This window comes from Diachasma alloeum, unplaced genomic scaffold (assembly GCF_001412515.2).
Source record: "Diachasma alloeum isolate Michigan unplaced genomic scaffold, Dall2.0 Dall_scaffold_00368, whole genome shotgun sequence".
NCBI lineage: Eukaryota > Metazoa > Arthropoda > Insecta > Hymenoptera > Braconidae > Diachasma > Diachasma alloeum.
Genome location: NW_021680507.1, coordinates 290381 through 304056, shown reverse-complemented (window position 1 = coordinate 304056; position 13676 = coordinate 290381). Strand labels below are relative to the sequence as shown.

Below are 13676 nucleotides of genomic sequence, written 5' to 3'. Positions count from 1 at the left end.
TTCTGGAGGGTCCCCAAGTAGCACAGTTCTGGAGGGTATATGCAAGTATACCAAAAAGGCTGTCTAATGTCTGTCCAAAAAGGTAACTTGTGTCTAGAAGTTATCTAGAAGTTAGATAAAAGTTATCGTATGACTGCAAGATACCTTTTGGACGGACATTAGTCAGCCCTTTTGGTATACTTTCAGATATCTTTCGCAAGGTTTGCTACTTGGGTCTGTTGGTCAGTTACTGTCGCTGAACTCTATCCCGATTCTCTGATTGGTCAAATCAGAGATGTAATGTACTGTTCAAAATTTTGTACTGAAATTCCCGTTAAGAGTCTTGGAAAGTTCTAAGAAGTAACATTTCCACTGAAAGTTCAAGGAATTTTGTCATTGAAAATTGATAATTTCACGGAAAAATCCATGAAAACTGTAAATTTCAGTTTCATTATTCCGGGAAAATTAATGAAAAATCAGGAAAATTTAGAGATCTCTCCTTAAATTCCAGATTCGTCTGAATTTTCAGGGCATTCCTTTAAAAATTCCTGGAATTCCAAGAATTTTAAACTAATTCCTAGAAAAGTTCAGGGAATTCGGCAGTTAATATTCATTTTCACTTGAAAATTCATGTAAATTGTGAAATTTTCGTCTTCCTACGGCTAAAAAAATGGGACTTTACTTGAATTTTCAGAGGAACACGAAATTCCATTTACTTTTTCTCCTTCCCAACGGTCATTTGGCAGTCAAATAATTGGAGTTTTTCGGCCAATTCACGAACTAATGGTACTCGGTGCCCACCGACTTTTCAATAAATCAAACAAGGATAGGATGGATCTAACTATCTTCGTTCAATGCCTTTGATAAATGAAGAGGCTAACGCCCTGCTGCCATCTGTTTCAATTTTGCAAAAACTCCCTAGTTGAGGCCTTTGAAATTTTATACAAATTTTTGATATTGGAGGGATTATCTGTGTCTTAAGGATAATCGGGCGAGGAGGAAATGTCGGAGGTGAGGCGGAGGGGTTTCTATTGTTTTCCTGCAGAAAACCAATCACTGAACAAAAAAATTTCCCATTCGGATTCAAAATTCAGGCAATATTAGGGAGTATCTCCAGTTAAAAATTATTTTTGGAGCTAATCAAATTTATTTGTATCTGGTCCACGCATAGAATGATTTTCAGATTGTTTTTTTTTAAATAAATGAAAAAATATTATTCCATGCGAAAAAGTGGCAACATCGTCGGTAGTATTTTTTTTTTCAACAGGAGCTGGTACCACTGGCTCGAAGGAGCTCCAATCACAACGCTTCATCGCTCTCACAAGAGACGTTTAAATTGACCGCGCTACCCCCACCCGATCGGTACTTGAGATGCTGCTCGTTTGGGCTGCGTGCGCAGAAATTTCATTTTTCAGTACTTTTTTCGCTATTATTAATAAACAATGTTCCTAGGCGACAATCTTTTTCACTCAAAAAATCGTTGATCACATGTTCTAAATGTGTCTAAAGTTTCATAACTTTGGCTGCTTTTTTTCTTTGAGTTTTGCAGTTTTTTTTGTAATTTCCATAAGATCACGGGTTAACTGAGCACTTTTTCAAAAATTCATAATAAATTAACCATGTTCCCCAGCAGTCTGAAACTTTGCACTTGCCTTTTCCATCATTTAAAGAATACGTAAAAAATAAAAGAGAAAAATGGCTGCTTTTTTTCTAACCCTCCGGGCACGCCCGATTATCCTTAAATAATTCTTTTTCATCACGCTGTGACGAAAAGTGAACTTTTCCGCCACATCGTGATGAAGAATATTGTTCGTAACTCATGAAAAAAAGTTTTTTAGCTCGTGGGATTATATCACTCGCCTTCGGCTCGCCAAAAACCTCCCACTCGCCAAAAAACACTTTTTTGCACTCGTTACGAAATATACTAATATTGATATGAGGAATAAAAAATTACAAATTTAATTACCACCCCAAGCAGCACAGTGCTGGAGGGTATCTGCAAGTATACCAAAAAGGCTGTCTAATGTCTGTCCAAAAAGGTAACTTGTGTCTAGAAGTTACCTAGAAGTTAACTAAAAGTTATCGTATGACTGCAAGATACCTTTTGGACGGACATTAGTCAGCCTTTTTGGTATACTTTCAGATATCTTTCGCAAGGTTTGCTACTTGGGACCGTGAACTCTAATGGAAAAATTCCAATTTCTTGTCTATGATTGAATGCATTTCAAAATACAGGTATCAGGAGCTAGGATTTATATATGTACAATCGTCAAAAAAAGTTTTAGGAGTAACTAGACGTGATTGGCACAAGCTTGGGCCCACTTGGGCCAAATAACGTCTAGTTACTCCTTGAACGTTTTTCGACGATTGTATGTACAATCCAATTCGCGATCGCAACGTAGATGTGGGAGCCACCAAGTAGTCTCTAAACTAACTACTCTTGGGGGGCAACCAATGAGATCTCTCGAAGGCGACCAATGATGGAGCTCAAACAATGAGATCATGGATTCTCTTTAATCTCATTGGTTGCCCGCCAATAGTAGTTAGTGGAGAAACCACTTGATGGCTCCTACTTCTACGTGATCGCGAATAGAATAGATAAAGAAAAGATACGGATTTTTTTTAAGAGGAGCGGGACATTAAAACGATGTTGCTGTGGATTTATTTTGGTTTACTCAACCGCACGAGTGCATGATTGTGCCAGTGTGATGAGTTCGAATGGATTGGAATTGTTCAAAAAACCGTGAGTCAACCAACATTAATTATCTTCCATTATTTATTTATGAGAGACTAGAGTTCAAGCCGAACTGGTCAATATCTCGTGGGATGAGGTTAGGGCGGGGAGATTAGCGTCAACGGCGTCAATTCTGGTCGGATAAACAATGAGAGTTCAACAATAGAAATGTATATTTCAATTGTTCAAAATCAATTTGTTTATTTCGCTATGAATTTAAAGTTCGATTATTTGTTGTTCTTCATTTGTATTGATTTTTAAAAAATCTTTGTATTGTATTGTTTTATTTGTTCAGGTATCCATACCCTCAGGGCATGAGGTGCCAGAAGTGTCTGGAGATGGGACATTGGAGTTATGAATGTAAAGAAAAACGAAAGGATCTTCACAAATCATCGAGACCGGTTCAGTTGAAGAAAGCACGGAAGGATATTGTTTCAGGAAATTTGTAAGATTTGTTGATTAATTAATAACCATTGACAATAATCAATAATTATTTAAAAAAAAACAAATACGATTGTACAAAATCCATTTCTTTACTTCACTATGAGTTTAAAGTTCGATTATTTGTTGTTGTTAATTTGTATTGAAGACTTTTGTTCATTTTTTATCTTTGCATTCTTTTATTTGTTCAGGAATCCATACCCTCAGGGCATGAGGTGTCAGAAGTGTCTGGAGATGGGACATTGGAGTTATGAATGCAAAGGAAAACGAAAGTATCTTCACAGATCGTCGAGAACGGTTCAGTTGAAGAAAGCACTGAAGAATATTGAATCAGGAAATTTGTAAGATTTGTTGATTAATTAATCAATCATTGATAAAAATCAATAATTATTTTTAAACTAGCTGAAAAATTAGCCCGATTGTTGAGAATTACGACGGAGGAATACTCGAACCTAAAGCATTGAATGAAATATTTATTTCAAGTTTTTAATCATGAAAAGAGGAGAATTAATAGAAAAACATGAAGAAAATGATATTTGAATGTTAAGAAAATGCAGAAAGTCAAGAACTGTATGGAAAATAGTGGAAATTTTTCTTTTCAAAATTCAAATTTCACAAAATTGTTTCATTGGGCAATATAGACACCTGATAAATCCGTATGATAAACAAAAAAAAAATTTAATTAAAAAAAAATTTTTAATTTACAAATTAAAAACAAAAAAATAAAATAATACAAAAAATTTAAAATATTATATAAAATAATAATATTATATAATATTATTTTAAATATTTAGTTTTTTAGTTTTTTTTTTATAAATTTGATTTTTAAATTCTAAATGGACTGAAAATTTTTTCAATAATCGAATTTTTTAAAATTGCTTCTTGACAAAGTCCACAACCGAAAAATTATTCAAGAGTTGGGTTAAATTGACACCCAAAAAAGTTGGCCCTATTCAACTTTCAATCACGAAAATTTTTAACAGACATTTTCCAATAGAATCGTGCCGGTATCTTTTTATAGAGAGAAAATAGAGTTAGAAGAAATATTAACAAATAAACTTCAACTCTATCAAATTTTGCATTGAAGTTTGAAATCTAGAGTAGCTTTGGATTTCTTGTTTTACTATTGAAATAACTTTGACATTATTTATTGTTTTCAATGAACAATTGCACCTCTTACACAACTCACTTTTTGTCCATTTGCGAAATTTGTAAGATGGCGACTTTCGTACTCACAAAGAAAATCACCATAAAACAATGGGCAGAGTGTAAGATAAATGAGCAAAGAAAAATTTAGTTTACCATCTGTCACAACAATAGTCGAAACCGAGTTTTTGTTTCAACTTGAAAATCGTAGTCATGACTAGTGTTTCAGACATTGAATAACATTGTTGAAACATAAAAAATTAAGAAAGAAATCAAATGCCCATTTTACCCCGTTTTTGCTTTACCTTACAACTCTTACGACGCAGTCTTATGACAATGTGTTCGTTTTTATAATCTTCAAATGAAGTCAAAACAGTAGATTTGATCCAATTCAACTCATTATTTAAATCTGGTGTCCATATTGCCCCACCCTCCCCCACAATCGTTACTTGAAATTGTAAAAATGTCATTAACCGATTCCAGAGAGCCTAAGAAAACAGAAAAATCTCTCCCGAAAAAATCAAAAAGAACAAACTCAGGGTCATCAAGTAGTTCGAGTGACTCAGATTCCTCCAGCAGTGACAGTGACAGCAGCACTTCGAACTCGAGTTCAGACAGTGACTCAAATTCGAGTTCAAGCGGTGAGAGCTCCTCGAGCTCGTCCAGCAGCTCTAGCAGTTCCTCTAGCAGCTCCTCCTCGAGCAGTGACTCAGAACCATCAAAGAAACGTCGCAAAAAGCAGAAACGCAGATCGTAATCCTATCGATAAATCTCACGAGCACTATTTTTCATATTTCATATGACTGTTTGTAAATACAACTGAACAAAACAACTCATTACCGCAAAATGAATATTTTATGTATAGAATAAAGAGAAAGACAATTTTGTGATTGAAATTATTCAAGGACAAGTGATTTTTTTCTACGTTAATTGAACGATTCGAGGGAACTATTAATGAACCATCAATTATTATTATATAATAGTATTTCATCTCTTATGTTGATCGAAGCGTGCATTATACGCAGAGACAGGCATAATCATAAATTATAATTGACATTAATTTCATAAATACCTAATCAATAGAACTTGACAATTTTCAATTATTAATCAACAATTAAATTTTTTAATTCTGAATTATTTTACCCACCAATAATTGAATTCAGAAGATTGACGATTATTTGAATAATCTTTAATGCTGTTCAGGAAATTTCCAATTATTTACTTAATTGTTATTTGAAATTTTAAATTGTCAATTATTTTAATATTTTCTAAATTCTAAAGATTAATTATTTTTTAAGGAAAAATTCTCTTAATATTACTAAAATAATGATTGATGCCGATCTCTGATTATACGAATCAATTTGGGGACATGTGAAAAATCGCCGGAGGTGGGGTTTGAACCCATGACCCTTAGGTTTCCAGTCAGAGCCTTCACACACATGGCTATCCACTTGGTATTATTATTACATAATAATAATCCCTCCAAAAATATACACTCCCACTTCTCAGCCTTTTACGGCCACTACTGCAATTCTACTAATTACTCGAAATAAAACAGAAGATCCAAAAACCTCCATTTGTGCCAACGTTTCGGACACACAAGGTGTCCTTCATCAGGGCAATAATTTATGCTTATCAATCCATCAGTCGTTCGTGGATCTTAACCAGAAATAAACCAAAAGAAAACACAAACTGACAGGCGACAACAGCCTATCAGTGCCCTCCATAACCATAGCTATGCCGTCCTATATGAGGAGGATGATAACCCGATAAAATTTTTAGTCTTCAATTCTCAATTTCTGTCATTTATTCTATTTAGTCTATCAAAAGACAAGGATAGAAATCGAATTTATGGGTATTCTTCCATTATTCGAAAAAATATATCGCTTTTAAAACTTTCCGGAGACATTGAAAAATTGAGTTTTTCCATTTTTTTTTCTCGTTAAAAGTGGATGATAAAATTCCAAAACATTCCGCCTATATTCGAAAAAAACAGTGATTCCAAGTTTCCACCACCAAATGAAGAGAAACAAGTTTCTAACCGATCATCCCTTTTTAAAAATTTTCAGTCCAATTCGTGATTTTTGCTATTCAATGGCATTCATTACATTCATCATTCTATCAAAAGACAAGGATAGAAATCGAATTTATGGGTATTCTTCCATTATTCGAAAAAATATATCGCTTTTAAAACTTTCCGGAGACATTGAAAAATTGAGTTTTTCCATTTTTTTTCTCGTTAAAAGTGGATGATAAAATTGCAAAACATTCCGCCTCTATTCGAAAAAAACAGTGATTCCAAGTTTCCACCAACAAAATGAAGAAAAACAAGTTTCTAATCGATCATCCCTTTTTAAAAATTTTCAGTCTCCAATTTGTGATTTTTGCTATTCAATGGCATTCATTACATTCATCATTCTATCAAAAGATAAGGATAGAAATCAAATTGATGGGTATTCTTTCATTATTCGAAAAAATATTTGATGGGGTTATTCGGGGTAGGACCGTAAAAGGCGCAGTTTCACAGTTGCCAAAAATATTTATATCAAGAATAAGAATGAATCAAATTAACTTAATATAATCCTCAAGACGGAAAAGGCGAAAAAATAAAACAAAATAATATACAGTATAAACAAATCTAGTGACCAAATTCCAAAAAATCGAGTAGTAGTGTAGTGAAATTAGATCGCTAGATAATACATAATGAATGAATACATAATAAATAAGCATAATTGCCAACATGATCGTTCTCGACTTCTACAGACGAATCAAATCATTCTGGCCAATTTATGTAAGAAAAAAATTTATTAAAAAAGGCTCCAAACTATTCACAAGCATTATCATCATCATCATCTTAAATATCCCCTGAAATCACTCCTCAGCATCAGGAAGTGTCTGCACAATGACCTTTCTCCTCGAATCATAAACAAAGTTATTGTTCTTGAAAACAGGGCTCTCGTAAAACGGTTGCAAGTTATGAATATCGATTCTCTTAGCTTTGTCGGCGAGATCTTTCTCAGGGACTTCGATAGTGGTCACCCTGGTTCCCCTCACAGCCTTCTGGAACGCCAGAGTATCCAGTGTGATCTGTCTCAGGATATAATACAACAGCTCACTGTGATCCTTCTTGAAAGTCAGATACTTCTGGAAGGTCTGCCTCATGCTCTTCATAACCGAGTACTTCTGGGTGTCGACGAAGCTCTCCAGCGCCATCCTTATCGCCAGATTGACATCATCCTCTCGGACATAGTCTCGGAGGTGCATCTTAGCACTTGCCTCGGACATCCTGATGATGCTCTCGATGTGTCTGACTGTGATGGGAAGACTTCCAGTGGCCAAACTCTCCTGCCTCAACTGGGAATACAATTTGGCGACCTTATCCTGGTCAACGTTCGTCAGCTTGGGATGAATGTTCTGCTTTGCGTACACGATGTACTTCTTCAGAAGGTCCTGGGGGATGGAGATGTCCTCGACTGCAGTGTTGTCGAGGAGTTCCTCAGGGAGATTCCTCTCTTCATTGGTGGGGTGGTTCTTGATGTGGGAGTTGACGACGAATTTGGCTAGGTGTCTATCCTGCATTGGGTCTACTTCGTCCTTGACGATACAGAGGATGTCGAATCTGGAGACGATCGGCTCCGAGAGGTCCACGTTCTCGGAGAAGGTCATGCTGGCGTCGTATCTGTGGACATATTCAAAATAATTACCAGAAAAACCGTAATATTTAAACCTCTTTGCTAAGATTGCCTGAACACGGGACAATTGTTGAAGTTAAATTAGTTGAATAAAAATTTAATTACGAACAGACTCACATTTCTTCAAATGAATCGAAGTGTGGCCTGGCTCTATTATCCGCCGAATAGAGCGCAGAGTTGGTTCTCATTAATGCCTATCTGACAAAATTTTAGATTTTTTTAAATTATTTTAGTCCTTTAATTCTTCAATTGACCACCAGTCGTCGAACTTCGTATTTTTACGTTTCAGACCGTTCCACATAATTTCCGAGCAAAATTAGAGAATCGGAAAATAGAACGATTTCAATGCTTCCATTGAGGGAGCAAAAATTAATTTTCCGATGGCCTAATTGAGATAATTGGAAAAATCCTAAATTTTACGGAGTGGAATCTAACGAACCTTTTGAAAAAAAGAAGTTTAAAGCGGGTGAAAATTGTTATGCGAGGAGCATTTGAAATTCAAAAACTTTTTTGCTTGATGTGCGGGGTAAAATGGGGTCCAAAATCTTCCGTACTTTTTTTATGTACCCCATGATATATGAAAAGTCGGTAGACAGCTATCTTCATAAATCGAAAATTTTCAAATTTTACCTCGGTACCCACTTAATAAAACCAATTTTTATAATTTTCACTGTTGATTGTGATGAAAATTGAAATGAATTATTCGGAAAACTACCCATTTTGGTCACAAAAATGGTTAATTTCCCTCAATTTTTAACGCAAGATTTCATTCATTTTTGCTTCCGAATGGAAGCATTGGAATCGTTCAAATTCAAGTTTTGGATTTTTAGTATTATATCGGACCATTATGATACAAAAATTCTGAAAATGCAATTGTTCGCTAATGAATGGCTGGAAGTAAATCTTTTTTTTTCAAATGTAGATATTGTTGAGCCCTATCAATCGCCATTAATTAAACTTTAATTCATCGATTAGTTTTTTTACGGCCCGGGTGAACTATCTTTCGAACGTTATCTCGATGTTTTTTTTCATCTTTCGTCATCTGAAATCGTCAATTAAGTCCTGCATCATGCACAAGTTTTGAAAAATTATCAATGAATAATTTAAAAGAAGGAGAAAAAATTCTCAATTTTTTCAAAGAGCATTTTTAATTTATATTCAGAATAAGTTGAATAACAAGAACTTAAAAAATGTATCTGATTTACGGTGACAAATGGCGGCCTGTCACCCAATATCATGCAGGGGGAAGACTGATTTCGTAAATCTTTTCCCACACTGCACAGAGACATTTATTACGGAAAAGGCTCTTTGAAAAAAGTTGTAATATTTTGGAGAATTTTTTAATCACACTTTTATCACATAAGAATGGCAGATGACTACATACCACTGTTTTGAAAATTGAGATACCTAGCTGCCACTTCCCATGAGGAATTAATGTTTTATTCACCATGGAAAATGACAGCTAATAGATAATTTGCCGCAGCGAATCATATATTTGTAATTACCACTTTTTTCAAATCATTCTGAATCTCAATTAAAAACGCTCTTTGAAAAAATTCAGAATTTTTTCTATTTTTTTTATCATTCTATCATAATTTTTGGGAATTTCTACATGATGTCCCACTCAATTGACAATTTTGGATTACGAAAGATGAAAAAAAATTCAGGGCAGGTAGTTTAGGATATTCGTGTAGATCCACATTACCCTCGCCGAGAAAATTCCGGACATAGATTGTTACATGTCAATTCGAAATAGAGGTTCTCCATACCTTCCCCCAATCGGATTAGAAGCCGCAATGACCGAACACCTGGCATGCAGGGACGTAACGATCCCAGCCTTAGAAATCGAAATACTCTGTTGCTCCATCGCCTCATGAATGGACGTCCTATCCTGATCATTCATCTTATCGAACTCATCAATCAAGCAAATCCCATGATCAGCGAGCACCAAAGCCCCAGCCTCGAGAGTCCACTCCCTGGTAGCCGGTGATTTCCTCACATAAGCCGTCAACCCAACAGCCGACGCCCCCTGGCCCGTCGTAAACACTGCCCTCGGCGCAATCTTCTCCGTGTACTTGAGAAACTGCGACTTGGCGGTACCCGGGTCTCCGCACAAAAGCACATTGATATCCCCTCGAATCTTGTGTTTCCCCCCGGGGTTCTTCGACTCCCCTCCGAAAATGGCAAGAGCAAGTGCTCTCTTAATGTACTCATGACCATAAACCGATGGTGCGATGCTCGCAATGATCCTCTCGACAATTCTGTGGTCCTTCGAGAGCTTCAGAATGCTCGAGATGTCCTCTTCAGTGAGAGAATCAACAATCTCCTTCGAATCCTTGACGAAAACGTGATTCGCCAATAATACAGTAGAGAAAACCGGGAATCCCTGTTCAGTATTGAGAGATCCATCATAAGAGTTTGTGTAGATCGCAGTGAGATCAATCTCATCCCCAGGTTTGCATCGATCGCAAAGGTCAGCTAGCAGAATACAATCCTTGCTTCGGGGTATTCTACCCGCTGGGATTCTCCCCGGTGACTCTTGCACAGTAATTTTCTGGTAGTTCCTGTAGATCGTCTGCTCCATGTTCACCATGAAGGGCCCCACACTCTGGCACTCGGGGCAAGATCCAGGTTTGACCTCCGTATTCTGGTTCTGGACGAATGGCCCCAAGACGTATCCACACTTGGTACAATCGTACTTGACGACAGACAGCTGTGGGAGGACACCAGTGGTCGCTGTGACAACCCCAAGAGTTCTGACAAGCTGATTCAAGTGGAGTTTCCTGAAGGTTCTGAGCTCCTCGATCAGTGGGAGCTCGGAGATTCTCACGTGAATCTCAGAGGTCACACGCTCGTAACTTGGAAAGATGGTCAGGACGAGCTCCTTAGCCACTGCGTCGAAGATGTCGAGCATTTGGAAGGGCGCCTCTGGCAGGAAGTACGCGAGGACGTGCTCCTTGCTAGCGAGGACTGGGAATTCTACCACGAAAGACGACTGATTGCTCTCGCACATGTGACGGATTCGCTCCTTGTACATGCAGTGGCCTTTGGCGTCTGTGTAGGTACGGAGGAAGTTCTTGAAGCGATTTGTGATTTCCGTTCTTGGACCCAGCATCATCACCCATTCCTTCACACTGTGGCCTTTGGTGTCCTCCAGGTTCTCGATGGACTCGATCATCTCGGAGTCCTCGACTTCACCGGTTGCTGCCTTCTCTGCTCGTCTGCGTTTTGTTGCCTGGGTGTCGTCCTCGTCGGAGTCTTCGTAGAGGAGGTCGCGGTCATCGCGAAAGATCCCCGCGGCACGATCACGCTTGCGCATGGCGGCCTCCGCGGCTGCTCGGTCACCCTGGGAGAGCTCGGAGTACTCGTCGTCGTCCATCAGGGCGCGGTCGTAACGGTCGAGGGCCGGCATGGGGCGATAGTCCGCCTCCATGTTGTCGCCGAACAGCTCCTCGCCGTCGGCTTCCTCATCGTTGACTATGTCTTCTTGGGACATTGCGTCGTCACCGAGGAGGTCACCCTCGTCCTCGAAGGGCTCGTCTATCTCGGGGGCCGGGGACGTGGGAGCGTCTTGGCGACTGCGGGGAGGAGGCGAACTTGGCTCACTCTAGGACACGTAATTTTTTCGTTAGGGGATGATCGGCGCTTTTGATTTTTTAGAACAGGGAATTTCGGAGTTTTTATTTATTTTATTATTTATTATTTATTTTTATTCATTTTTTAGAACAGGGAATGTGCGATTTCTCAAGGTCTTTGTTTCTTATGGAAATGCCTTCTGTAAGGCTATGCATTCTAGAGAATGAAAATAAATTGAAAGTTGAGGGTGGTTTTGGTCTTGACACAGCTGCAAAATTTAGGAAAGGTATTCTTACACCGTTTCAATCGTTTTGCTGGATAAATATCTCTGGATTGACTGAAGTCGAAGAGTTTTTATCTTGTAGTCCAAAAGAAGAATTGCAGGAATGGTTTTCTATGGAATTTCTGTTCTCCTCAACGTTTTTGGCTGATTCTGTTGACATGTTCAATAGAAAACATTCAAGAGAAAAAGTCAACAGAACTCGATTTTTCTATATAACTTATTCTTTTCATATATTTTCTATGGACTTTGCTCGACTCAAATTTTCCAAGTTTTTTTCATTCTATTTTTCTTTTCTTCTCATCAAGGAAATCAAACGAAAAAACTTGGAAAATTTGAGCCGAGGAAACTTTATAGAAAATATCTCAATAGAATAAGTTATATGGAAAAATTGAATTCTATTGACTTTTTCTACTGAATATTTTCTATTGAACATTTCGATAGAATTGGCCAAAAACTAATAAAAATTCAATAGAATTTTCTAACGAATTCCATAGGTTTTTCCATTAAATTTTTTTGTCCGTGTAAATGAGCAAAGAAAAATTTGGTTTACCATTCCTCACAAGAATAGTCAAAAATGAGTTTTTGTTTCAATTTGAAAATCGTAGTCGTGACTAGTGTTTCAGAAATTGAATAACATTGTGGAAACATAAACAATTGAGGAAGAAATCGAAGTGTCTATTTTACCCCGTCTTTGCTTCACCTTACAACTCCTACGACACAGTCTTAGGACAATGTGTTGGTTTTATAAACTTCAAATGAAGTCGGAACAGTAGATTAAATCCAATTCATCTCATTATTTAAATCCGCTGTCCATATTGCCCCACCCTCCCCTAATTGTAAAAATAATTAGGGGAGGGTAAGGTAAAACTGACACTCGATTTTTTTTTGAAATAGGGGAGGTTGGGGTAAACCGGACCCTTTTGACTTTTTTAAAAATGTTAATGAGGGGTTGAAATGTTGATGAAATTTGATAATTTTTTTCTCAATACAAAAAACAATTCTTTCCCTTTGTGGCGAGCCTAACCTGAACTCAATTGATAAATTTGTTTCTGAATTATGCACAATTACAAAAAAGTCCAGTGTCCATTTTACCCCGCCCTTCCCTACTCATGACGTGTTGAATTGTTCATGAAATGGAATAATTTTATTTTTCAATTGAAAAACAACGATTTCTTTTTGTGATGAGCTTTGATTGAGTTCAATTGATAAATATGTTTCTGAGTCATGAATACTTTTTAAAAAGTCAAAAGTGTCCATTCTACCCTACCCTCCCCTATAAAAGTTAGCTCTCACCATTGTTCCTGCGTTTCTCGTGGAGATTCTCGACACAAACCAACAACTCAACTCTTCAAATGTCAATTATTGACTCTCTATGATTAAATTATCATCACAAACCGAAGGCACTCGTTTTTTCATGGACATTCAACTACTTTTAACACTAAATAATTACAATTCTACACTTTTTGTCATGGAGAAATCACCAAAAACGAGCGCTAAAGAAATAACAAACAACTCTCCAGTGGCTCCAGTATTTTGGCGGCAATAAACATAACCTCATTCGTAAAAGGCGCGAAAGCGTTAATATTTCAAGGCGCATCCACAAAATGGGCATGAGAATAAGTTTTGGCGGGAAATTGCAGTTCAAAAATTTTGCAAAAATAAAAATACAAACTTGACGAAAAAAAAATATTGCAGTCATTGTTTTTAGTAAGAAAAAGATCTAAAAATTATTTTACTATGAACAATTATCTTTATTGAATATATATCAGTGTTTTTTATTAATTAATTCGTGTCTCCAACGGACACCCAGCTCTCCCTTTACATT

General features: G+C 37.0%; 2 protein-coding genes across 2 annotated transcripts; one reads left to right on the top strand and one right to left on the bottom strand.

Moving 5' to 3' along the window:
• Nucleotides 1-2536: 2536 nt before the first annotated feature.
• LOC107041560 (zinc finger CCHC domain-containing protein 10) lies at nt 2537-5199 on the top strand. Its single transcript, XM_015262164.1, has 4 exons — nt 2537-2722; nt 3009-3158; nt 3346-3495; nt 4784-5199. Exons 1-4 carry the CDS (start codon nt 2688-2690, stop codon nt 5055-5057), a joined length of 609 nt encoding a protein of 202 aa, XP_015117650.1. The 5' UTR covers nt 2537-2687; the 3' UTR covers nt 5058-5199.
• Nucleotides 5200-7086: 1887 nt separating this feature from the next.
• LOC107041551 (DNA replication licensing factor Mcm2) lies at nt 7087-13375 on the bottom strand. Its single transcript, XM_015262151.1, has 3 exons — nt 13145-13375; nt 9762-11599; nt 7087-7979 (listed from the first exon to the last, which is right to left on the bottom strand). Exons 1-3 carry the CDS (start codon nt 13145-13147, stop codon nt 7172-7174), a joined length of 2649 nt encoding a protein of 882 aa, XP_015117637.1. The 5' UTR covers nt 13148-13375; the 3' UTR covers nt 7087-7171.
• Between the last annotated feature and the right edge of the window lie 301 nt (nt 13376-13676).